Raw genomic sequence first — 27,761 nt, 5'->3', positions numbered from 1 at the left:
CACCCACCTAATTTCGCACCATCGAGCCTGCCACTTCGATACAATGCGCCAGCTGTGGGGAGCCCCACAAGTGGAGATCCTGCCATTTTCAAGACACCACGTGTCAGAGCTGCGGAAATGTTGGCCATATCGCCTGCGCCTGCTGTTCCAAGGGGACCCAGAGGTGACAGACTATCCAACTGGAGGCTGCACACATCACGGAACTGAACACCACCTCCACCCAGCTGCACCAGGTACTTCACTTGCCCTAGGACACCCCCAATAAAATTAAAGTGACTGTCCTAATTGAGGGAGCACCATGCCAGATGGAGCAAGACAGAGGGTTCTCCATTTCCATAATCTCAGAGGACACCCTCGGGAGGCTATGCCCAAAGGGGGGCCCCTCATTTCAAACCAGCCAGGTTCATCCTGCAGGACTTCCAAAGAATGGGGTAACTGTTAAAGGGATGGGAAAGTTTAGGGTGAAGTACCGGAATTTTGACAGACTCTTGGACTTGCTGGTGGTAGGGGGCCATTGCACGAGTTTCCTAGGACTAGCATGGTTTATGTCCTTGAGGTTCCGGGTCACGGGGGTGCACCAAATTGCCTGGGAAGACTTTCAGTGGGTGTGCAATGAGTTCCTGGCCGTCTTTGATGGGACACTCGGTTGCTACACCGGACCCCCCATTTCTCTCCAGCTCAACCTGGAGGTGCGGCCTATACGGCTGAGGGCCCAGCATGTCCCATTCATGCTGAAGTCAGGAGTCAGCCGGTAGTCAGTCATGTCTTTGCCTCCTTGGTGGGTGCCAAGATTTTCAGGAAGTTAGACTTGGCCCAGGCCTACCAACAGCTCCCGGTGGATCATGTGATAGCAGAAGCCCAGTGCTGACAAAAAGGAAGGGAAGGGGGAAGGAAAAAGGCGGGGGGGAAGAAAACTCAACCCAAAAAGTTGCTATGGATCCACAAGGGTTAAGCTGACTCTAAATATTATAAAAATGCAAAATTTATTCAGGTGTACACATTCATACATAGATGGGTTAGTGCTGTGCAACTGAACCAAATGCGTATGTATGTCACTCCATCCAGAATTTGTACAGGATGGAGTGACATACATTCAACTCATGCAAGTTTGTGCTACCAGAATTATTGGTGGACTTTAATTGGCTAGACTGGAGGCCCATCTTATAGAATAATAATAAACAAATACAGAAGTATTTAGGAAACAACATCTGGCCTTGTACTGTATATGTATGTAACATCTTATGAAAAATTTTTTTTGAATGTATGTCAAATTTATAATTGGAATTGTGACCACTGAGGAAGGCCCTTTGAGGGGCCGAAACGCGTTTGGTTCAGTTGCACAGCACTAACCCATCTATGTATGAATGTTGAGAAGTTTTTTATGTCTGAATGGTATATTTTTAATGAGTCTAAGTTTTCAAATGTGTACACCTGAATAAATTTTGCATTTTTATAATATTTAGAGTCAGCTTAACCCTTGTGGATCCATAGCAGAAGCCCAGACCATAGTCACCCACAGGGGCACATTCATGGTGTGGCGGCTACAATTTGGTGTCAGCATGGCCCTGGGGATTTTCCAAAATCTCATGGACTCTCTACTTAAAGGAATCCCAGGAGTCCAGCCCTTCTTCAATGACGTTCTGATCGCCACCCCCATGAAGGGCGTCAGCCGGTTGTGCGCTGTCCTGCAGTGGTTTCCAGCCAGCCAGCCTAAAGGTGAAGTGGGAAAAGTGCCTCCTGGGAGTTCCACGGGTTGAGTTCCAGGAATTCTCCATCGATGCCAAAGGCATCCATCTGGCCCCAGACAAGGTTTGCGCTATAGTCAGTGCCTCCGCGCCTACTTCCAAGCAGGAGCTGCAGGCTTTCATGGGGCTACTGAACTTGTACCATTCCTTCTTCTCCTATAAAGCTGCACTGGCAGAGCTGCTGCACCGCCTCCTTGACAAGAAAGCCTCGTGAGTCTGGGGCCGGCAACAAGCCGATGCATTCAGGAGCGTTCAGGAGCTGCTCACCTCCAATGAAGTTCTGGCCCATTTCAATGAGAAGCTGCTCATCATACTCGCTTGTGATGCTTCTCTGTATGGGGTGGGTGCTGTTCTTGGCCACCAGCTGCTGGACAGCAGAGAAGTCCCCATGGCATATTATTCCTACACCCTGTCTTTGGCTGAGCACAACTATGCGCAAATCGATATGGTGGCGCTGGCCGTCGTTGTGGGGGGATCAAGAAATTCCATGACTACCTCTATGGACAGCCGTTCATCATTGCGATGGACCACAAGCCTCTGCTAGGACGTCTTGCCCCAGATTGCCAAAAAACCCAGATGCTCTCGCCTCAGGTACTTTGTTGGTCCATTTACCTTGCAGGATACCAGTACTCCCTCCACCACTGTCCAGGGAAGGTGATGGGGCATACTGACACCCTCAGCCGCTTGCTGCTCTGTTCCATCAATCCGTACTGGGCTCCTGCACACCAGATTCTGCACATGGAGGAGTTTCCCGACCACCCTCTGTATGTCGTGGACATTTCCCACCACACTGCAAGGACCGGGTCCTCTCCCACATTCTGGAATGGGTGGGGAAGGGCTGGCCCACCAGTTGGGTGGGCGTGGACTTTGCAGCCTTCTCATTTCACTGGGACAAGCTTTCAGCTCACAAAGGATGCCTTCTGTGGGATAGTCAGGTAGTGGTTCCTGCTCCCCTTAGCCAGCGAGTGTTGTCAGCCCTGCATGAGATGCACCCTGGATTTGTGCGGATGAAGGCACTCACCTGGAGCTATATGTGGTGGCCGGGTATGGACAGTGAGATAGAGGCACGCTGGAGGGCTGTAACATAGGTCCAGTGCTGCCAGGCCTGCCAAGAGTCCCGGCCAGAGCAGCCCTACACTCCCACGCAGCATTGGGAGTCCACCTGCAACCCTTGGTCCTAGGTGCATTTGGACTTTGCAGGACCCTTCCAAGGACAAATATTATTTATTTTGGTGGACTCCTACACCAAATGGCTGGAGGTTGTGCCTGTTGCCTGCTGCCTCCACCTCCTCCAGAGTGGCAATCTGGGCCATCAGATGAATCTTCAGCATGCACGGCCTACCCAACATGGTCGTGATGGACAACGGGACTGCCTTCACTTCAGGGGAGTTTCCAGGAATTCTTGGGCTGCTACCTCATCAGACATATCTGCTCTGCTCCCTTTCACCTGGCCAGCAATGGGCAAGTGGAGAGGATGGTGCGGATCATGAAGGAGTCCCTCAGGTAGATTATCCACGGGGACTGGGATCATAGATGCACTGCACACCACGGACAGTTCTGACCGTGTGGAGTCGCCCACACCCATACAGACTGTTCCAGAGCCCTGGGACTCTGCTCTTGACTCTCCATCCTTCCCCAGCACTACTGATGAGACCCTGACACAGCCCCAGTGACTTCGCCAACACCATCTGAACTGAGACGCTCTCATTGGGAAAGGTGCAAGCCAGTGTACCTTGAGGACTATGTGTGCTTTGGAACTTAGGGGAGAGGGTTTTTATATATTAGGGCTGGAACATTCCAGGACTGTCTACCAGAAACTGGCTGAGCTTGGAGATCCAGAACAATAGCCCACCAGGACTCTGGAGGTGACCAGTGATGAAGTAATGTTATGTAAACAGCCTACTGTTGGGAGTGGGGTGTGTTTGGGTGTGGTTTTTGCATGCTATTTAAACAGGGCTGTTGCCCTAGGGTTTTAGTTTTGTTCCTGAAATCACTTAATAAAGTAGAGCTGTTTCACTGCAATGCGTCTTGAACCCTGTATTTAATACCCACACAAGTCCTTGCATATTCCTCATGGTTCAATTGGGCCTGGCCTGGCTGACTCCATGCAATGTACAACTGAACCCAGCACAGCAACTGGTACCACACAACTTGGCCAGAGTTTTTCCAGTGAGTTGCTGCCAGTGGTAGGGAAGTAGGTGGGGGGTGGGAGATAAAGGTAGGTTGGGTTGGTGGGTGGGAAGGAGAGAAGAATGAAGGAAAAGGCAAGAGGCTGGGGTGACTTTTAGGGACGGGAATAAGGAAATGGTGAGGGAGGGGAAATTGAAATACCCCTGCAAGTCTTTGTGGGTTCCACACTTGTAGGGCCTGTTGCCATAGGTGATTTTTACTACCCTGGAGTACAATAATCCAGGATTTGCTTGCATTTGACAGTTCAAGCTTCAGCATACAATGAAAACTACTCTAAACATTTTAGAGGGTTTCATGCATGAGTCTTCTGGCTTTGTTATGTTCAGCTGTACAAATTGTCATGGATTACTGTGGGCAACAGTAGTAAGGCCACACATCTTACCCCCTCTTTTTTTAAAAGGTCTTAGATCATAAGCTTATGATAGCTCACAAATGACTAGTTTCCTCCAATCAAGATACTTCTTGAAATGCAGGGGGGAAAGTAGTCATTACCAGAGAGCCGGCATTTTAGATAAATACAGTTATTTCTGATCAAAGCTACAATTTGAAGTTTTCAATTCTTGTCTTTGATCTAAGAAAAATACCCTTTCCATCTGAAATCCTGGGAGATCACTAGAGAGTGATTTCAACCTTGAGTCACTTTTCTTCAAATTATCTGCTGCGTTAGGTAGCTTGAAGCTGGAAGAACCATTTTACCAAGAACCTGAAATTGCCTTAAGAGTCTTTAAAGGGAATCCTAGGTGTTTAATCCTTTACTAGTTTAACAGTAACATAAAATGAATTGAAGAACAGCTGAACAGGAAAGCAAGCATGATATTGAATGGATTTTAAATCACAGCTGAGCAAAGATTATCCATAGGTTTTTGCGAACATATTCAGCACTGCACATGATGCATCCCCCTGCCAGAGATTTTTTTCCAGCACTCTGTGTAAAAATAAAGATGCTTTCACATAGTCTAACCCGACTGACTTCACAGTACTTCGATGTCATCATAAGCTACAGCGAGGTCATTTTTGTGACTAACTCAGGAAGGAAAAGGCAGCAATAACCAAGAAAGAAATGACACTATATTAGCAGCCAGGGAAAAACAGTAGCACTGAACAGGATTCTTCTAAAGATGAGTATTTGCAAAGTGGGTTATATAAGAACATAAGAAGAGCTGTGCTGGATCAGAACAGTAGTCCATTTAGTCTAGCATCCTGTCTCACACAGTGGCCAACCAGTTTTTCTGGAGGGCCAACAACAGGGCATACAGCTTGAGGCCTTCTCCTGATGATTCCTCCTGGCACTGGTATTCAGAGGTTGCCTGCCTCTGAATGTGGAAGCTCCCTTTAATAATCATGGCTAGTAGCCACTGATGGACCTATCCTCCATTACTCTAATGCCTTTTTAAAAACGTCAATGCTTGTAGCCCTCACTACGTTCTGTGGCAGCAGATTCCACATTTCTATCGCTTACTGTGTAAAGAAGAATTTCCTTTTGTCCATCCTGTTCCTTACTCAGATAACAGCAGCATCTTCCCCAATGCAAAGAACCACAGAAAGCTTCAATGTACCACAGGAAAGCACCACCAATAGCTGAGCAGGTGAGACCCAGTGTTTTTCAATCAAAACATCTCTCTTATTTAAATCAGCAGGTTCTACTTCAAAGCTCTAAAAAATTCTGTCACTACACCAACAAATACTCTTCAGGGTGGTTTTGATTAAGTACAGCAAAGTGTACCACCCACTCATCCCTGCATTACAATTACCTTAAGGGTTTTCAGAATACAGGTGATAAATTCTATGGGTTGGAATGGGCAACAGCTGCAGTAAACCAAACAAAAACCCATAAGCCATTGAAGTTTCAAATTGCATTCTTTACCCCCAAAGTTGGTTGATTTTTGATTGATTGGATTTTTACCCCACCCTCCCTGTATTCTTGGTACTTGGAAGGTTGCAACTGGAAGGTTTATATTTTCGAACAAAACAATTTACTTTCAAAAACATACAATGAGGAAAAAATATTTTGCTGGTTAATAGTATTAATACTCAACCCAGTCACCCCCTACTCCCCAACAGACAGATGGATAGAGGACGCACTGCTTTTATTGCATACTTTAAACATAATAATCATGGGATAATTTCTTACCAGGTGAAATTATATAGAAGAAATCTTTAAATTCATCCATCCACACCTCCGCCAGTCGTCTATTGTTCTTGTTAATTACATGACCAGTACCACCCGGAAAAGTATAAGGTGTGGCTTTCCGAAAGACATGGCCTACGTGTGAGCATGTTACAATCTCCAGTGAGCCTCCACATTGCCAGATCTGAAATATTAAAAGTAAATCAAAATTAAGCAGCTTGTTTGCAATCAGACAAAAATTAAGTGTTGATACGCTACCAACTTATTCAACAAAAAGGGCTATGAAAACTAAAAAGAGGAGCTCGATAATGTGCTATCCTGGGAGTATGGCTCAATGCGTTATCCTTGAAAACACTCTAGTGGCTCCTTAACATTTTCATGAACACATTTATTTGGAAGTCTCACCAACAGAACTTAGGCACACTTACGATGATAATTTGGGTGGATGTTGCTAGCCAGCTTTTTACAAATAATTAAATAAAGTACTGAAATATCCAGGTATGCTAGATTTAAAAAGCACAAGTTCATTTCTGAACAAACATAGGAAGTGCTTTAACTTGCAGGATCGCTGACAGTGATCCACGAATCCCAGGACCCCTGGATCACATATCTGTAGGGATGGGGCTCTATGTATTTTGCATGTTAAATTTCTTACCTGGCTGCAATGTGAAAGCCACTAGTACTTTCCCCACTACATTACAGTGTTGCCTTACCTTTGGAATGCCCTCCCACTTGAAGCTTGCCTGGTGTCTACTTTCCCTTATGTGCCAGGCCAAGACACTTCTTTTTTACCCAAGATTTTAAAATTGTTTTATGATCTGCTCCTAGTCTGAGGACTGTTTATCCATAGCATTTTAGAGTGCTCCATTTTACATGATTTGATGTCCTAGCTTCTTTTATTGGCATATTTTTATTGGATAGATTTACTGATATGTTTTATTGTTGTAATTTGTTATAGTTTGAATTATCTTTTTGCTTGGCTTTGTTTTATTGTTTTGAACTGCTTTGAGCAGGTTTGGCGAGGCAGCATACAGATTTTTGAAATAAATTTTAAAAATAACATTATCCCATCAATTTTTTTACTAGAAATTGGCAGACCCCCTACTCAAATAGGACTCATGCAGATCAGAAAATGTGCTTGTGAACACAGCACTACCAGCCAATTCTGTGGAGAATCAGGTAAAACAGGAGAAAGGGACAACATAAGCAAACAGCTTTTGCCCCCCTCCCCAACCATGCAATGCAAGCAGAATATACTTTTCTGGGTTATGCCTCAGGAACTCTCCCCTTCTTACATCTTCCCATGATACCAATTAAAGGGTAGTGGACTGTATCCAGCAGAAGACTTCCATGGCAAGAAGGAATTATCTGTAGGTGGAGGCCAACTTTCTTACCTTTTCCTCCCACTGTAGCTCCAAATGCCCCCCAGGGAACAGCAGAACCTCAGGGGAGTCCGAGGTTGCAGTGGGAGAGAACTGGCAAAATGAGCCCCACCTTTGTCTGCTAAAGTCTTCTGCTGGATCTGCTGAGAGCTTAAATGCCCCCTCCACAATCCTCAATTGATTAGCTGACCCACACGAGGATTAAGAACTCTTGCCCATGGACCAACAGAAGCGTTCTGCTCCATTCAACAATGGCATGGGCACAACTGTTACTGCCTGCTGGAAATTGGGGAAGGAACATCTGTTTTCTCTCTCACTCACATACAAAGAAATATCCAAGATGCTATACCACTTTTTCCTTGGTATACACATCACTGGAAGCTAAATCTCTGAATACAAATGACACACATTACTGACATCCTTGGTATACAAGCTTCCGGGATTCATCTTCTTCCTAAAACATAAAATTCTAAATGTGTGGGAAAGCAACTAGAGAGAGAAATTTTGAATAGACAAAAGGGCAGGAGAGAAAAAGTGAAGTAGCTCATTTGCCTTTCTTCCACTCCTGTTTGCTGTATCCAAGATATATTTCACTAAGCTAGAACTCAATTCAAATGTCTCCTATGAAATGTCACATTTGGGCTCAAAGAGTGACTCAATGCTGAAAGTTTTATGAGATACACAATCAGCCTTTCATCTTAGACTGGACCATTCACACCCAAATGACACATATTTATTATGCCACCATTTCCAATGTGACAAAGCACCTGTCCCGTTTATTATATTTTCTGCTGCATAAATAAAGAAGTCAGGTCCAAAATAGTTCCACTCAGCAGATGGGATAGGGTAAAATTTAAGAAGAGAAAGCAGGAGAACTTTAAAATGTACAAAACAGTGTAAGCTTCTTTCACAGAAGACCTTCAGTATATAAAAGTCAGCTGATATATGCTAAGTATTTTAAAGTAACTGGAAGCACAGGTGAATAAATTAGCTTGAGCATTTTCATAGAAAATAAATTAGCGCGAGCATTTACATAAAAGAGGTGCAAACACTTTTAAACTTTCTCTTCCCATATGAACTGTCAATCTCACAATTTGGTATTCTAGACCGGAAAGGTGTTCTAGACTGGAAAGTGGTCCAGGAGTAGGAAATATGCCAACAATGACCTAGTCAAATTACTACCTAGCAAGGTTTAGTCTTCAAAGCCTTCTTTAGCCAGTAGGTATTTTTCAAATTTTGAGACTGAGTAGTGGACACCATCACAAAATGACTGTCTGGGGATGCAATTAGCACCAATCTGGAAATGGCTGCCATGGTCAGCAGGAAATACCATGGACAGCAGTAAGGCATAATGGTATCTACAAGGTGCCACATTGGAGATCAGTGATTTAGAGCATCAGGGATTCTGAAATCTCCAGAAGCTAGATATCTGTGCATCTAGCAAAGAGACTTAAAAATCTGGATAGATTTCAGAGGCCTCTGAAGAAATTTGTGATGGACATGGGTGGCAGGTCATTCAATGCTGTCAAATACAAAAACGGCCTTGGCTGTAGATACAATCACTACTAGATGTCTTGCTCTGCAGGCATAATTAGATCAGTTTCCCACCCCAGCATATCAGACAGCGTGGAGCAATGAAGCAGCTGAAACTATAACAGAAATGGAGAGACATTTGGAACAAATCTGACCAAGCACAGTCTTACTCTGGGGCAAGAACGAACAGAAGAAAAATGCTAGTTTTTGCCACCTTTGTTGCTTGCTGTACAGAGAAGTGGTTCCAGCTTGTAAAAGGCCTTTCAACTGCAGAGACCCAAGGCCATTAACTGAAATTCTCTGGTGCCTTTGTGCATAAAATTGCTATGATTTGCTCTGACTTGGACTCTACCTTCAACAAACTGCATTTCCAGGATGTGTTCCTTAAGCACTTTCTCCCCCTTTTTCAGTTGGATCACTTCAGTTGCAGCCTCAGTATGTTGCCAGTGGTTGGAGAGGTTTAGCCCCCTATGTGTATTTTTGACCCTTCCTCTTTTTGACCTGTTATCACCTAGCCAAGTGGAAATGGTCAATTTGAAGCTCTTCATTCCTTGTTTAAAGAGGAGGTGGGTCCTGACTGCCTTGAAGGAGACACTTCTTCCTTCCCTGCATGAGGCAGTAGGTGTTGGTGCTGCCTTGCTGGGCAGCGTGGATTCTGGATGTATAGCCCTCACTTGCCTGTCTTGTCTAAGTTGCTCAGTGAAGTCTGTGCTTGTCCTTGCTGGACCCTCCAGTACAGTCAAATGTCTCTTGCCTTTGATTTCTGATGGCCATCTCCCTTTTTGTAGGGGAGAAGGGGTGGCTTGGCTGGTCCTTGCTCTGTGGAGGTGTGATGGGGATTCTGGGCATTTTATGCAGGCACTGGCTGTCTGTCTTGAAGGTGCTGAGAATTCATGGTGGGGCATGGGACGTCTCTCATTCAGGAGGCAGAACAGCCAGTAAAGACAGTGCTGCCTTTCTGACCTTGGAACAAACCCTACCCATTGTGATCCATACAAATGCTTTCTCTCTTTTGTGTAATACACACCCAGATGCACACCCATGTGCCAATACAACTGGTGTAATTAGAAGTGCATTCAAAACAATCGCAGGGGGTTTAGCATGAGACTTGCTTATGTCTCCCTGGAGCCATGGGCTGTATTCCCTAAAGATGTCCCGCCAGAACAGCGAGGTGTTGCAAAGTCAGAAAGTTTACAGGTCCAGGTTGCGGCTCAGCAGAGAGAACTGGCCAATTGTCTTAATTATGAGGCATCCCCCCACATCAGCTCGAATTCCATCATCTAGCTCAGTGCTAAATATGAGGGTGACCCTACCACCATAAAAAGTGCAGCATACTATCAGCAGCAAAACCGGAACCTTGCACACACAAAGGCTTCTGGCTCCAGTCATGTTTACAACCCTGTGTTGTTCCCCTGACTGTGAGTTAAGGCACATCCTTCCTTACCTCATCCTTGAACAGGAGACAGAAAATGTGATGGTTTAAAACCAGGTGTGCATGAGCAGGTAACAAAAGTACAGTGATTTCAGCTCTTTACGTTTCAGGTCAAGATTTTCAAGTTAAGATTTTCAGCCTAACCCATCTCTCTGACCTGGCTCGCTCACTCCTTCCCCTCCACAGTTTCTTACGCTCTTGTTTCAACTGCTCTATGCAGGCTTCGCTGGGAGACTGTTCTGAATGCCCAGCCTGTCACCAGCCCTCCCCTTTAAAACATGTTGTATGGATCAAATGGGAACCACTGTCTATTGGATTTTCTGCATCTGGGGTTCCTAGCCCCCTGAGCTGGTTGGGCGACCCCCCAATTTTCAGGGCTTCTGCCCACCACTGGCCAGCTGGCTGGCGGGGGAAGCCCCACCCCCGAACAGCGACATCACACAGCAACGTCCCTGACACAATGACATCACACGGGACTGGCATCATCATGTCAGTGATGCTCTGGTTTAAGTCCAATTTTAACCACAGAGTTTGCTCCAAAAGCAAAGAGCTGACACGATAATGTCACTTCCGCCTGACATCAGCAGGTCAGGGATGTCGCTGCCCACTCCCAGACTTTCCCCCCAAATCCCTCCATGGCACGAAGATCGCACCTGGCAGCCCTAGCTGCATCCCACCCTGAGCTGTCCCAAGGGGGGCAAGCTGCAGAAAGCAGCATCAAAGCCTCCTCACTGAGCCAATTTTGGGCACAACTGGAACAGCAGCTTATTGGTCAGAAACCCACTCACAGCTGATCTGATTGGGTTCTCATCCCTCCCACTCAGCCAAAAGGAGCAGAAGTTGCAAAAGAGAGAAGAAAGTGCTCATTTCACCCCACCCCCACCCCAGCTGGGGAGGGACAGAAGTGATGCTTTTCATGTCGCAAAATAATAATAATAATAATCAGCCAAGTTTCAGATCTATTGTTTCAGCCAAAAGGAGCAGAAGTTGCAAAAGAGAGAAGAAAGTGCTCATTTCACACACCCCACCCCAGCTGGGGAGGGACAGAAGTGATGCTTTTCATGTCTGTGTTGCAAAAAAAAAAATAATCAGCCAAGTTTCAGATCTATTGTAATTACAACTGTAATTCTTCTAATTGTGAGCCACCTTGAATGTCCACTGAAGCAGACCAAAAACATGCAACTTTCTTTAAAAAATCATAATGATATTTCATGTGATTGATCTAGTTCAAGATTAGTCCAAGATTACATTCCATGGCCTTGAATGATTTGTGCATATCTGGCTGACATTTGACAAAATAAAGACAAATGAAGTTGGGTTGCTGGAATAGTACAGCAACTGGATATAAACATTTAAAATATGGTTTGGAACATTTCACTTTCTCCTAAAAGACTACCCTCCAAGCAATCATTAAACAGTGAATGGCAGGCAAGATTGTTCTGAACAAAATGATTATCTGTTAAAGCCTCTGGCATCCCAATGACACACTGCTATGCTTTTATTTATTTAGCACATTTCTACACCCCTTTTCCAGAATGAAGCTGTCCAATGTGGCTTACAACTTAACAATATAAAACAGAACTGCCCCCCTCTAAAAATAACCAAGCAGCAGTCAATCAGAAACAAAAACAAGCAAGGAATAGTAAAGTTGAATGATCAGTGGGCACATTAAACAGAAAAGTAACAAATCAACAGTGAAGGATTACTGAAAACATGTCCGAGGTCAGCACAAAACCAAACTCTGTCATCCAGCATGAAATCAGTGCCATAAAACAGGTGGTTACAGCACCAGGATTGGAAAATCTGCCAGGAGTTACTTATAAACCCTATTAGTGGAACCCTTCTTGAGACAAGCATATTGATGAAAACTCTTTCCAAGTATCCTATTTCCTTGAAGTGCGACTGCTTAACCTCCAGGCTGTGAGGGTTAGTAACCCAGGTGGGGATGAAGTAGGGATCCATGCTGAAGAAGGTCCTTCCTGATTGGAAGATGCCAGGGATTCATGAAGGACAGTCTCATTAAGTCCTGAAACCACAACCTCTGTGGTCAGAATGGAGCCTCTAGTACTACCTTCCACCTTGAGGTCAATGGCTCTCTGCATCACCCTTTGGATTAGTTGTGTGGGAGGAAAGTCATACAGTAACTGAGTCAGCCATTCACAACTTACGGTGTCTGCTTCTGTGGCTTGCAGTGACCTTGTTCTTGAAATGAATCTTGGAACCTGGTGATTTTGCTTTGTCGCAAAAAATTCCACTTCCACCTTGCCGAACTGAGAGAAATCAGTTGGAAAATTGCCTTGTTTAGCATCCATTCCACTTGATTCAGGGCTTTCCAACTGAGCCAATCTACAAGTATGTTGTCCTGCCCTGCCACGTGAACTGCTTTGCCTCCTTGTGGAATGACATGTATCTGGTACCCCCTTGGAGAATGACATAGGATTTTGCTGTCCATGTGAACTAGATGTGCTGTCCTGATAAGAGATTCTGAAATGACAGTTATCTTCGCCTTATCGCCCTGAGTTTCAGGAGGCAGATACTTATGGAGACCTCTTTCCTGGACCAGGAACCCTGAGCCATTCTCCCTTGCACATGCCCCCCCCACCCGGTGAGACTTGCATCCGTCATCATTGTCATTCTCTTTGGTTCCCTTTGAGGCATCCCTTCCGTTTACCTGGAAGGCTCTATCTACCACTGGAGTTATTGAATCAGGTGTCCAGGCAATGAAGTAATTTGAACTGCTTGTTGGCTATAACCTCCTGGATTGGTAGAAGGAGCCTCCGAAGCAGGTGAGTACACAGAAGTACATCCTGACACACAGAAGTACATCCTGACAGGAAAACATCATCCCTTAGAAGACTCGCCAGGAGTATCATCTCCACTTTGGATCTCGCTATGATGTCCTGAATGGTAGTTTGAATCTTCTCCTGTCTCTCTGGCAATAGGAAGACTCTGTCCTAAGCTGTGTCTGTTACTACTCACAGGTGTAGAACTCTCTGAGCCAGTTGATGACAAACCCATAGTCCTGGAGGCAAGAAACTGTCCGACATACACCCTCCATTCCCTGCTGTAGCAATGGGGACCTGATTAAGATGCCATCTAAATAAGGAAAAAAGGGCACTCACTGGGTTCTCAGATGTGCTATCAGTGAAACCAGAACAGTGAAACCAGAAATAAAGCCTGTCGTAAGAAAACTGTAGGAAACTCCGATGTGCTTCCCAGATTGGGACATGTAGGTAGGCCTCTGAGAGATCAACTGATACCAGGAAATCTCCTCTCTGAATTAATGATACAATGGACCTGAGAGTTTCCATTAATAACTTCTTTCTTCTTATCCTATTGTTCAACCATTTGAGGTCTAGGATGGCTCTGACATTCCCATTCTTTTTGGGGACTCTAAAAAGAACTGGGTAGACCCCCAATGTCTTTTGCACTCTGGCACAGGTTCTATCACCCCAATGTACAACAGGTGTGGTATGGCCTTGAGGAGAAGAAGACATTTCTGAGAGGCATGATTTCTTGGTATCTGTAGAAAATAGTTGGTGGGCAGAGAACTGAGTTCCAGTGAGTAGCTGTTTGCCACTGTATCTAAGACCCTCTTGTCGTTCACCATAGAATCCCATTGAGCTGCAAAAAGAAGAAGGTGACCTCCTACTTCTGGTGTCTGAGATCTTGATATAGTCAAGCTGAAGAGGTCTTTTGGGGGCCCTTTGAACTCGGTCCTGCTTTGGAAGGGTGCTGCTCTACTGCCTCCTGGCTGTTTGGGTTGCCATCTTCCCTTGAAGGGTCTGGACGCACTGGATCCTGAGGTGTGCTTAGAGTCATGAAAGGAAGAAAAATGTTTCTTCATCTTTCTGTCTTTGTTACAAGAAGGAAGAGATTTCTTCTTGTCCTTATCTTCTACCAGATATTTATCCATACCTTCGCCAGCGAGATGTACATATTTGAAGAGTACACTGGCCACTCTGGCCTGGGCCAAAGGATCTACTTCCCAACTTTGAAACAAAGTGTTTCGTCTGGCGGTGACATTTGAAGCCACATCCTTGGCCAAAAGTTATATAGCTTCTAGCAAGGTGTCCGCCAAAAAAGCTGTTACGAGGGTGATCTTTTAAAAATTGTTCTTAAGTTCTTTAGGAATGTCACTATCCACTGCTGAAAGGTCTGACACCCAGGAGTATATTGCTCTAACAAAGACTGACTTGGAATTGTGGCTCTCTCCAAACTGCAGCTGATGAAGTCCTTCTGCCTTAAGGCAGGGCTGGAGATGGGATCTTTGGAAGAAGCCCCTAAGAACATAAGAGAAGCCAATGTTGGATCAGGCCAATGGCCCATCCAGTCCAAAACTCTGTCACACAGTGGCCAAAAATACCAGGTGATATCAGGAGGTCCAGCAGTGGGGCCAGGACACTAGGAGCCCTCCCCTCCAGGAATTGATCAGAGACTCTGCTTGCTATGAGGAGGAACTTCATCCCAGAAGTAAAGACTGCCCCAGCATGGACCACTGGAGAATAGGGTGAATACATTAACTGGGAGGGATTAAACAGAAGGAGATGGCCTTTCAAGTCCCTGAGCCATTTAGGTATTGAAGTGAAAGTAAGCACAAGAACATTTAAAATTGATTTGCATTAACTCTGATTGCAGAGTTTATTTAATTAGACCTAAAGCAATTGAGAATAACTCATCAGTACACCCAGTAAAAGAACAAAACCAATCTTTGGCATGTTATATGTTACATAGCTCCAAAGGATGAAAGCTGTAGTATCCTCCAAGTTCTGGTGGGAAAGGATGAGGTTACTCATCAGATCATCTTGTTCAACAGCCAGCACAAGAGATTCTGTAACAGGTCTTCAATAACAGTATTGCTTCCAACTGGGAGAGAACACTCAAATTGGGAGAATACGAAGAAAAATACTGGAAGATAGCAACCAACACACACAGAACAAGACCTACTTGAGGCCCCTCCCATACAGGACTTGAGGGAGTGGGGGGAAAACTAGCTCATGATGGCTCAGTTAAAGGAATATACATACATGTGGAGCCTGGTTGTCCCATACTGAAACTACAAGATTGGTGCCTTGAACAAAAATTATGATAAGTAAAGCAGTCTTAGTTGGTACGAGATATCGGCAGTCTCTTGTGTTCTGAGGAGGAGGAAGATTACCTGATGAAGAAAAACAAAACTATACTCTGGAAATCACGTTGTTATCAAGAGCGTTTTGTCACCTCAGTGGATTTGGATTGTATTAAGAGTATTTTGTCTCTTCAGTGGATTTGGACTGTATTCAAGAATAATATTGTTTTGAAGGTTGCACTGCATAATAGATCTGTGAAGTTAGGATTGTTCTTCTTGTATTGATTGTATATGCCTTGTGGCTATGTAAGCAGATGACTTCGTGGTGAGCATATAATTATGAGAAATGAAGACCAATGCAATGTGTAAAAATTTAACAAGTCTTTATTGAATACAAACAACTTTCAATCTTTTGCATAGGATTTGTATATTTGTTGAGGTGCCTATTTCACAGTATTATTTCCTATTCATTATTGTATATTACTTTGATTTCCTTACTTACTGCTTGGCTAAGTGGCAAGATAAGGCAGTCTTGAACACATGAAGCTGCCTTATACTGAATCAGACCCTTGGTCCATCAAAGTCAGTATTTTCTACTCAGACCAGCAGTGGCTCTTCAGGGTCTCAGGCTGAGGTCTTTCACAACACCTCCTACCTGATCCTTTTAACTGGAGATGCTGGGAATTGAACCAGGGACTTTCATCATTCCAGTCAGATGCTCTGCCAGTGAGCCACAGCCCCTCCCCAGTCTTATTCCCCCCATATGCCATGGGGGGGGGGCATTTTGGCACTTGAAAAGGCATTAGGGCTGCTAAGCCCCAGTGGAGGCATGGCATCCCACGCTCCCAGTTCTTGTTGTCAGCTGCCACTAGAAGCAGAATTAGGAGGGAAAAAATGTAAAAGAAAAATAAGGCCTCTTCTACTTTATAGGAAGTTCTTACCGTAGATTTCCTGGTGATTCCTAGAACTACCCAGAAGCGACAAAAGGTAACTCAAGAAATTGATGGAAATTCTATGGTAAGAACTTCTGGTTTTACCACAGAGTTTCTGGCAATTCCTAAACCTATCCATTGTTATTTCTGGGTAGTTCTAGGAATCAGCAGGAGCTCTGTGGTAAGAAATTCTTGTGTAAGTAGACAAGGCCTTATTCTTTTCATTTTTCTCCTGAGACACTGCCTTCCCCACAGCCTTCCTGATGGCTGCCAGACATTGCCTGGCAACCCTAAAAGCCATGTGGGGGGAAACAAGAGTGCTTTGTTCCACTGAGCTGCAGGCCTGATCAGGACTGGGCCTGTGTGGCATTTTTTAAATATCCCACCTTAGGTTTTTAAATGGCAGTGGTGTCCCTGGGGCAGACCTGGTGATGCCTTCACATCTAGTTCGGCCCAGAGGTTCAAACAAAGATTTTCAAACAAAGATTTCTTCGGGTGCACATTATAGTGAGTCCAAAAGCACTGTACATGGAGTTTGCATAATAGATTATGGCCACTTACATTTCCCAGCAGCTCCCTGAATGCCCGAAACAGGAGCCCCAGAACATTATGCCATGCTACAACTTGCAGCAAGAACAACTTCTGGTAAATTGACTGTGTCATTGTGGCACACTCATACAGGTTAATAAATACATAGATGAACTTTTCTTATATTGAATCAGACCATTGGTCTACCCAAGTCTGTACTGTCTCTGACTGGCAGTGGCTTTCCAGGACAGACTTTCACATCACCTACTATTTGACTACTGAGCCATGCCCCCCTGAACTTGCAATTGCATCCCTTTCTTTACTGAAACAAGAGAAAGAGGGGGTGCATTCATGCAATTCCCCTTTCCTGGTGGAGCTCTCTCCCCATACCACATTGGCACCATGTTAAGGGCCCCCTGACTTTCAACAGTGTGTGTGTGTATGTTGAGCAAGCCAAGAAAAAATATCTCCTGTGAACATACTCTTTTTATGGAAGCACTGGATCCAACCCCAAGGTTTCTTAATTTTTTCACAGTTCCAAATACCGCTAAACTTCACTTTTTGAAAACAGAAGTCCACGCTTGACATAATCAGTTCCTATGATTAAGGCTAGATAGTGAAGCATTTTTAAAAAAGTGTAGATTGTGTTACTGGGCCCAACTTCAATTTCCTATCTCACCTACTCTTATTTTTCAAAAGGTGGGCTCTAGTTTTTATAGCTGTGAGGAGACAAAGGCTGAAGAAATCTCGGAAGCCAGATAAGTGGCCAGATATGATTTCTAGTGGATAGAACTTCAGTGGATATAATTGTTTGCTCTTCTCAGGTACTGCCATTAAAACAAAATTGGAATATTTTAATCTTGCGTCTCAAATTCTGGCTGAGGTGGCAAACCCCAAATTACTAACAAAAAAATTACACGGGGGGGGGGGGGGGGGCCCCCCCCCGAAATATTTTATGGTTTAGGATGGTTTAGTAAAAAGATATTCAGAGAATAATTCAGCTCTCAATACCACCTCTGCAAAACCAAACATGACTCAGGTGCATATCTATGTGCATGTACTACAAATAGTGTCCTAAAACCAGTGACCAGGATGTAAGCCCAATTTGTTCAGAAAGCTGCATATTCCCCTCAGTACGTGCGGACATCAGTGTGTCCGTTCCTTGCCAAGAGTTTCAGCTGCTAAGGGTTTAATTAACAGCATAATTTGAATAAACAAGAACATGGACATAAAGGCTTCCTCCACAAAGACCTGCCAGGTACTGTTAGATGCAACTGAATCAGGATGAATTATGAAAAGCTTAGGCAATTGCAAATACTACAATTTTCTGCAGTAGTATGTCTCAAAGGGCTGCCTCACTAGGTTTAATCCAAAGTGCTTCTTGAATGATAAGAAGGCAGTCCTGCTAGATAGACTCTCTCTCTCTCTCTCTCTCTCTCTCTCTCTGTGAGACAGAGAGAATCCAAAATTTCTGATCATTTTTCTCTTCTAGCTACAGCCTCTCCATACCCTCTGCAACCCTCAGTAGCATTGTCTTATTATATATTATATTCTAATAGTGAAGCCAGGATCTCTTAAATCCAGTGACTGGAGCAAGAACGTTTTGCAGAAGGTTTGCAGAAAAATGTGAAAGGTTTGCAGAAAAATGGGAAATCTAAAAAAGTGCACTGGGCAGATTTTTAAAAAACCCAAAAATGATAAAAGGAGTGTCTGTATCTTTAAGCAACATATTTCCTCAGTGGCTGCTGCTAGGAAGTCACAGCATTCCAAGGTTTGCTTCTGTTGGTAAAAGCAAGGGGGAGGAGGCAGAGCCCTTTCCAGGCCTATTTTGGCCACTGAGGGAGGGCACCTTGGGGGCAGACCTGACTAGGGTTGCCATCTCCAGGTTGGGAACTTCCTGGACATTTTGTGGTGGAGTCTGAGGAGGACAGGGTATGGGGAGGGGAGAGGTTTCAGCCAGATATGATGTCATAGAGTTTACCCTCTGGAGCATCCAGAGGGATTGATCTCTGTTGTCTGGAGTTCAGTTGTAGTTCTAGCAGATGTCCAGGTTCCAACTGGAGGTTGGCAACCTGAGGCCTGGTAGCAACCTCTGAGTGACTTAATACCACTCAACTTGCATGACTCAACTAGGCCTGGCTGCTTGCTACTGTGTTCAACAACAACAAAGCAATGTGAAAATCATGGAACGAAAGTCACAAAAATACAATAATATAATTGCGAATATTTACTAAATATGGGTCAAATTGTTTTTTTATATATTGTATAAATGTTTTCATATAAAGTTCAGGTAATTATTACAAAATTACATGTGTTATGTAATTTTGTAATAATTATCTGCACTTTACATAAAAGCATTTATACAATATATAGGCTGCAGTCACACATGCTAAATAATCCACTTCCAATCCACTTTCCGTGCACTTTCCAATTGGATTTTACTGTGTGAACTGGCAAAATCCAATTGGAAAGTTCATTAAAAGTGGATTATTTAGCGTGTGTGTCGCATGTGTGACTGCAGCCATATATATATATATATAAAACAATTTGACCAGTATTTAGTAAGTATTCACAGTTATATTATTGTATTTTTGCTACTGTTCAACAGCAGCCACCCTATGAAAGCCAGACTTCAGAGTACTGTCTGGGAGACCTAAGTTTGATGGGGTGGGGGCCAGACTTCAGAGTAGGGTCTGGGAGACCTAAGTTTGAACCCCCATTTTGTTGCAGAATCTCACTGAATGATTTTGGATCACAAAGGTATGTTAAACAAGAGTATGTTGCCACAAGGGTATGTTATTCATCATGTCCTTTGGGGTATGCATTTTTAGCCCCATGCTGATACATTGCAATGGAATTCAAGTAGGGCCCAGTGCACTGAATTATTTAAAGAGCAGGTTTAGCATACCAAGTTGGTATTATCTTGGGGTCTCATTTAACCTTGTACTTGTGTTAGTTTCTCAGCATATCTTTTTTACTTACATTATCTACATTATCTTACATTATCTTACTTACATTATCTACATTATCTACATTATTTACTTACATTATTTTTACTTACATTACTTTACATTACATTATTGAAGATCCTTGTGCTAACAAAAAAAATCCCAATGCTGTCTTTTATCCAAGAATTTACTCCAATACTTCAATCACTGTGATTGCACTCTGTGTGTTGAAACCCAAAAGGCCTGAAAATTGGGGGATCCCCCTGCCCCCAACCGGGAAATGGCATCCTTACAAGCCACAGAACAGCTGCCACTGCTTACCTTCAGTCACACAGTGAAGATCCTTGTGCTGCTGCCAAAGCAACATTTTAAAAAATCTGCAGCACTAATCAAATCTCTGATGGTCAATCAGAAGTCTTGCTGGCAAAACCCCCAACTGGCCGTGCCCACTTTCTAAAAACACTTAGTGAGTGCTGTGGAGCCCATAGGCACAGTGTTGGAGTCATGAATTACGAAATACATTTGCATATTACTCCCCCACTCTTTTTGTTTGGTTAAACTACACTTTGCATCAACTATCATTTCCTGCCACCTCTCATCTGTTCAAGATCAATCCAAGTCCACTGGCTTACTTGCCTATGTTTCTACTGGAATGGATCCAAAGATGCCCTTCTGCAAGAATAAAGCATCTTCCCGATAGGTAACGATTGTTTTACATGGTACACAGAAAGGACCGCACAAGAAAAAAATACGAAATGGCGAGTAAAGCATGAGAACTGATACAGAACCTACTGTAGCATTACATTTCCTTGCGCAAACTCTTGTTCAAGCCTTTGCAAAATAAACTACGTGCTTTCCACTCATGATTTTTTTGGATTCAAATACTCTCTCTTCAGTCAACGAACTTCTAAGACAAATTGTTGGTGCTGTGGAAGGTACAGCATCATCAATCCCGACCAATCTAAGTGTAGCTGCTGGTACCACACCCAGCGTTGTCCTGTCACAGAAATGGTGGTTTAGAAACAGAAACTTTTCTGACTGTGCAGTTTTTCAGTAACTGCCATAAAACACTGCTTCCAGATAGCAATTTAAAACTAGTTTTCCAGGTGGTCCAATAATTGTGTGGATACCTGCATTATCTGTGTTACATATTCCTAGTGAGGGTCTGGCTCTATTATGGACAGTCTCTGTGTAATTCGATCAAACCATGTGAAAGGGAGATTTTCAACCTGCTACAGTTGCTATATGAAACATCACCAAGTTGCATTATATTTTTGGTGGCCACCACAGGGTATGGTAACATAAGAAACAACCCTTGATGTACCAGTCAGGCTTTCCCACTAACACCAGATTTACTTAGAGAATGTATCCTGTAATGTATTCAATAGCTGCCATTGAATGCATGATGTATGTGAAACATCTAATTGACTTGCCATGTTGAACTTCGTCCTGGGCTAGGATCCAAATCCATCCAATCGCATTGCTATCCCAGGAAGCACCTAGCCAATCACCTTACAGCAAGCTCCCTGAGTGGGAACGTCCGTGATTGGTCCTTATATGAACAACCATATTGGTTGGGATTTGTACAGTGGGTGTGGCTACATTAGCCGGGAGAGTTTAAAAGCAGGACAACTGCAATGTAAAAGCTGAACTGTTCTGTTCTGTTCTGACTATCAGATGTTGATCCGTGCTGGAGTTGTGTTCGAGTTGAAGAATAAAGTTGTGTTCTTGCTGAATCACTCTCCGACTTCTTTGTTAAGTGAGCAACTTAACATATCCAATTAGTCTTACAGTTCTTTAAACAAAACTGCTTATCTTTTTATCAGTGTTGCTTACTCTCTTCTCAGTGGCCATAGCAGTCTCTAAAAACATGCACTTTGCACAGTTCCCCCCCCTCCAGCAATATAGGTTTTATTATTCCCATAAACAATTTTCTGTGTTTCTCCCCCCCCCCTTTTGTTTGATTGAGCTGTTTTCCTCTAACAGAGAACCCGGCAAATGTGTTTTTGTGGTTCAGGTACAATTCATGCCTTTCTTTAAAAAAAAAAAATATGGCAAATGTGCAATGAAAAAAAGAACATTTCCTCTCCAGCCAATTTATTACTTAGATTTCCTAGTCATCCAAAAGCACAGCTAGGCTTCATACATTTAACTCCTGCCAGGAGTTCACTCTGTCACACAAGACTATACAATGCAAACGGGGAAGGGCTAGTAGGAAGAAACATAAACCATGCTATGTAATTTTGTACCATTAAACCCACACAAAATATATTTAGAACAAGTAAGGCCTTTTATGTTTTTATTTTTTATTATTAAAACTCCATTGTAAATGTCGACAAAGTTCCACTATTCTTAACCCTTTAATATTATTTACCCTTTCCCAGAGGTACTCAGATTATGTACTACACCCAATGACAGCCTTCTGGTGTTTAAATTATACCTATCTCTCTGGTTATAAAACATATTTTACACTACAAGATTATTTGCTTCTGAACTGTTAAATGTTTCACTTCATTTTTGTATGGTGCAAAAAGAAATATAGGAAATAAGCAGTTTCTTAAATGTTCCTGAATGTGACCCAGTTGTATTTGGAGAATGAACCAATGTGACAGACAAGCAATATACTATACATCACATCAATGATGAAGATGTTTACAGTTTCAAAAACTGAAAAAAAGCCTCAGTTTAATTCACTCAATTACCTGGATGAGTTGAACTCCATACTCTTCAACTATATCCATTCATAAATCAAGTAGGACATTTCCTATTTTAGGGTAGCTGACCCTAAGGTAAATCACTCTCTCTAATCCACCCCTCTGTTTTAGGGATAGTGCTACCCAGGGATTGGGGTGAATACACGTATGCCATTCACACATGCATCCCCAACTCTTGGTCTTTTCAGATCCAAGTCTTTGTATATACCAGGGGTCTCCAACCTTTTTGAGCCCGTGGGCAACTTTGTTTTTTTTTTTAATTCACAATTTATTAATTTCTATAGTAAACAATAATACAAAATAGTAATCTTATTTTCCTACAGTCTATTATATTATTCACCCCCTTTATTAATAGAAAGTGTTCTCCGGCTTATCCATTAACTCCTATTTTACCTAATTACTAAACAAGGATTACTTCCTATTCTGAAATCATATTATCTTGTACCACCCGTTACATGTAATTCCATTTAGTTTCTGTGGGCAACTTTGTAATTCTGACATAGTGTGGTGGGCACAGCCACAAAATGGCTGCCTAGCTTACCTTCAATCACACAGTGAAGTGGGCCCTGCCCACTTTCTAAAAACACATGGTGGGCAACAGAAAAGCTTTGGCAGGTGCCATGGCATCCACAGGCACAACACTGGAGATTGATTTTGCAGATTGATCTGGTTGTTGTTGTTGTTCAGTCGCACAGTCGAGTCCGACTCTTTGCGACCCCATGGACCAGCTCCCGCCAGGCCTTCCGGTCTTCCGCCGTCCTCTGAAGTTTGCTCAACTTCATGTTTGTTGCATCGATGACACTGTCTAACCATCTCATCCTTTGCCATCCCCGTCTTCTTTGACCTTCAATCTTTCCAAGCATCAGGGTCTTCTCCAGTGAGTGCTCCCTTCTCATTTGGTGGCCAAAGTATTTGAGCTTCAGTTTCATTATCTGGCCTTCCAGGGAACAGTCAGGGTTGATTTCTTTGAGGATTGACTGATTTGTTCTTCTTGCAGTCCAAGGGACTCTCAAGAGTCTTCTCCAGCACCATAGTTCAAAAGAATCTATTCTTCTGCGCTCGGCCTTCCTTATAGTCCAACTCTCGCAGCCATACATGACTACTGGGAATACCATTGCTTTGACCATGCGGACTTTTGTTGGCAGGGTGATGTCTCTACTTTTTATCATGCTGTTTAGGTTCGCCATCGCTTTCCTCCCAAGGAGCAGGCGTCTTTTAATTTCATGACTGCTGTCACAGTCTGCGGTGATCTGGGATCCCAGGAACGTGAAGTCTGTCACTATTTCCACGACTTCCCCTTCTATTTGCCAAGGAGTGATGGGGCCGGATGCCATGATCTTAGTTTTTTTGATGTTGAGCTTCAAGCCCACTTTTGCGCTCTCCTCTTTTACCCTGAGCAAGAGGCTCTTCAGGTCCTCTTCACTTTCTGCCATCAGAGTGGTATCGTCTGCATATCTGAGGTTGTTGATCTTTTCCCCAGCAATCTTAATTCCCGCTTGTGATTCATCTAGGCCAGCATTTCGCATGATGTACTCTGCATATATATTAAATAAGCAAGGCGACAATATACATCCTTGTCGTACTCCTTTTCCTATGCGAAACCAATCAGTTGTTCCATATCCGGTTCTAACTGTCGCTTCTTGGCCCTTATACAGGTTTCTCAAGAGACATGTGAGGTGGTCTGGTACTCCCATCTCTTTAAGGACCTGTCATAGTTTATTGTGATCCACACAGTCAAAAGCTTTAGCATAGTCAATGAAGCAGAAGTAGATGTTTTTCTGGTACTCTCTTGCCTTCTCCATAATCCAGCGAATGTTGGCAATTTGATCTCTCGTTCCTCTACCTCTTCGAAACCCAGCTTGTACTTCTGGTATGTTTCCATAAACGAATGAGGTCATTGTTTTAAAAAAGATTAACTTTTATTTATTACAGATGGGTAAACTGAAGGCAAGACAGAAAGGAAATTTAAAAAGCAGTTGGATATCAACACATTTGGCAAATCATAATACTTCAAATTTCTACTAAAGTACTAATCAAACAATTAGTAAAATCTCTGATAAATGCCCAATTATGACTCACTAGTGGCTTGTTTATGAAAGAGTTGTGAGGGTGTCTTTGAAGAATTAGAGATAATGAGAGGAGGCCTGGGATCTGAGACGGAGAGATGGGCTGGAGACACAGACAAATGGCAGGAAGGGGGGAGGAGCTGGCAGGGATTAGAGAACCAAGAGATCTAAAAAGGAGCTTTGGGAGAGACAAAGGGAGCCTTCATGGCAGGAACCAGGAACTGGGTCAGAGTAATGGGGAACAAGAGTGTGGGGACTATAGATCACAGTGAGAGAAAGAGGAGGAGATTAAGAAAAAAGTAAAATTGAGATTATAGCTACCAGTGTTGAAGATCATGGTTGTGGTAGATACTGCTAGAGGTTCAATTAGATGGAAAAAATCTGACCCAAAGTCTATGGTTAAATCCCAGACCTTGTATACCCAACTTGCCATGGGGCAGTTGTCATGTGATAGTTACTGAGTCAAATTAAATTTATTTGCTAGTTTCAGGCTTCAATGAAAATTATTTCCTTCACTAGTATCTGTCTGGGACAAACACTAGTTGTGACAAGAGATAGTCCTGATAAACTCAAACACAATGGATGTTTACTTACAGATGTGTTCAGACTGAGGTACAGGAGATGTGTTGAACCATGATTAACTCAGGAAGGAGACTAGTTCCCTTTGATGAGTTAGGCATGGTCTTAAACATCCCTTTAAGTCTTATGTAATATTTGTTCTTCTCTATTACAAGCAATTACCATTCTTTTGGGGGCCAGAATCTGAAATGATCTCAGCTAATCAGGATGTTCATATTTAGGATAAACCTTCTTACAAAGGGCAACCCCACCTTGTCTTAGCTTTAGAAGACCATTTATTTCCTCTGAGTCTGATCAAGCTGCATCTCCCCTTAGCCTCCGGGGCTTTTGTTCTCGGAGTCTGAAAATGAGGTGGTGCAGTGCCCTTTTATGGCCCTTGTTCTAGGATGTCATGGGGCACTATGGATGGGTAGTAGATTAAAGATGGACAAAAGGAAATACTTCTTTGTACAAGTGATTAAAATACAGAATTCACTGCCAGAGTATGTAGTGATGACCACAGGCATAGACAATTTTAAAAGGGGAATAAATGGATTCCTGCAAAATAGGTTTATCAATGGCTACTGGTCATGGTGACTAAAGGGAGCCATGGAGACTAAAGGGAGCTCCCCACATTCAGAGGCATTAAAGCTCTGAATACCTCTGACATGAGATTGGTATAGTGTCAGGAGGAAACATCAGCGGAGGCCTCATACTCTGCTGTAGGCACTCCAGTGTAACTGGTTGGCCACTGTGTGAGACTGGATACTAAATCAGATGGTCTTATCCAGTAGGGCTTTTAAAGAGTTAAAAATATTCTGTGAGTACGGAATGTCCCATTTGCAGTACAAGAACAAAAAAGCAATAAAGCAAATATTTTCAATCCTTAAAAAAATTATGGGGACCAAGCCTTCCTATCCTCAGAACACTATTTTAAAGGTATGTGCAAAAATGTAATTTATATAGGAGTGGTGAATGAATACTATTGAATATGAATCTGGCTAAGGACATTTTAGTTAGCAGCATATGAGAATTCCACGATTTTACAGCCCACGGCCGTTCCAGCCGTTAGGGCTGGGAGAGCGCCTTTGCCTCCCAGCCAGAAGGGGCAGAGAGCATTTGGCGCCAAAAGCGCCACATACGGGACTTAGGAGGGGCGGAGCAGTAAAGGCTTAAAGCCTGGCTCCGCCTTTCCTCCTCAGCAGTCCCGCGTGTTCGTCAGAGAGGCAGGTCGGCAGTGCGGCTGCCTGAGTGGAGAACGCATGGCTGAGCCCCTCGTTGGGTCGGGGAACCGACCGAGCGGGAAGCCTGCCGGTGTGAGGGGAGGCCTGGCGTGGACTGCTGACTTGCGCGCCGCCGCCGTGTGCGAACCTCCGGCGGCGGTCACGGCAGCGGATGCGAGGCCGGCCGGGCCTTGGGGGCCAGCATCGGAGGTTGTTTCGGGGCTGTGCGGGGCTGTGGCGCGGCCGCTCCCCCCCCGGCCCAGGTCGCGGCGCGGCTCTGCACTCTGGGCTGCTTATAACACACTGCTATTGGACAGTGTGAAGCTGCGGCGCTGCCTTGTGCGAACCTCTGATGGTGGTCGCGGCAGCGGATGCGGATGCTGCGGGGGTTGGCCGGGCCTTGGGGCCAGCATAGTAGTTTGTGTGGGGGTAGTGTGAGGCTGCGGCGCGGCCGCCGCCCCCCCCAGCCCAGGTCGCAGCGCGGCCCTCCACTCTGGGCTGCTTCCAAAACACTGTTCTTGGGCAGTATGGAACTGCGGCTGCACTCCTCCAAGGGAGTCGTTTATGGGCATCTCCGCATTTTAAGATGGCATGCCGGGGAGTTCTACAAGAGCTGGTTGGCCCCTAGGCTGAATTTCTAGAGGGGAGGGTGCTCAAGTGGAGCATTCAAGTATCGCTTCCCTACTGGGGAGGGGTCGTATGCAATATTCCCTCTGTGCGCAAGAATTCTTTTTTGTGAGCTATGGGCATTAAAGTTGTGACCAAGCGATTTGGTTGCTGCATAAATTAGTCTGCTCTGGAGCCATCCTACCTGAGCTAAGACATATGTGTGTGTCGGAGGCTAAGAAACTGTGAGCTAGGTCAGACTGACTCAGCTTAGAAGGAACAATGGTCACATGCCATGTACGCCAGTAGTGGGGGGCAAAAGTGCTCATGTGTGGGGGTGGCCTAGTTAGCTGGCAAGGCCCAGGGCCTCTCCCCTTTATTTTCTTGGCCTATAGGGCCCGGGTTGGCCCGATCGCCAGGTCTTTGAAGCGCAGCAGTGTTTACCTGGTTAGTGCTGGGTTGGGGGACCACCAAGTAAGTATGGGGTTGCTCGGCAGAGGCAGGCAATATATGTGTTGCAGTTTGTTCTTGGGTCCTCTCGGGGCCACCCAGGGTTACCGGGGTTCCCTCCCACCTTCGTTTAATCAGGGAAATCGGCTCAGTGGAGACCCCCACTGCAGGACAGAACTGGGGCCCAGGTTCAATTCTAGCCTCCCCAGTTGCACACATTATGCATATGGGTATGGCGAAATGAAAGGTTTTTTGGTT

General features: G+C 44.2%; 1 protein-coding gene across 1 annotated transcript in view; it reads right to left on the bottom strand.

The window, feature by feature from the left end:
* The window catches only part of LOC107118845 (polypeptide N-acetylgalactosaminyltransferase 13), a 233,140-nt gene that overhangs the window by 134,520 nt on the left and 70,859 nt on the right, over window positions 1-27,761 (bottom strand). Inside the window, exon 6 of the mRNA XM_015421224.1 lies at window positions 6,067-6,247. Coding sequence (XP_015276710.1) covers window positions 6,067-6,247 — 181 coding nt within the window. The remainder of the gene's footprint in view (window positions 1-6,066; window positions 6,248-27,761) is intronic.

The sequence above is a fragment of the Gekko japonicus genome, unplaced genomic scaffold (assembly GCF_001447785.1).
Source record: "Gekko japonicus isolate JY-2015 unplaced genomic scaffold, Gekko_japonicus_V1.1 scaffold331, whole genome shotgun sequence".
Lineage (NCBI taxonomy): Eukaryota > Metazoa > Chordata > Lepidosauria > Squamata > Gekkonidae > Gekko > Gekko japonicus.
This window is presented reverse-complemented; position numbering and strand designations above follow the sequence as displayed.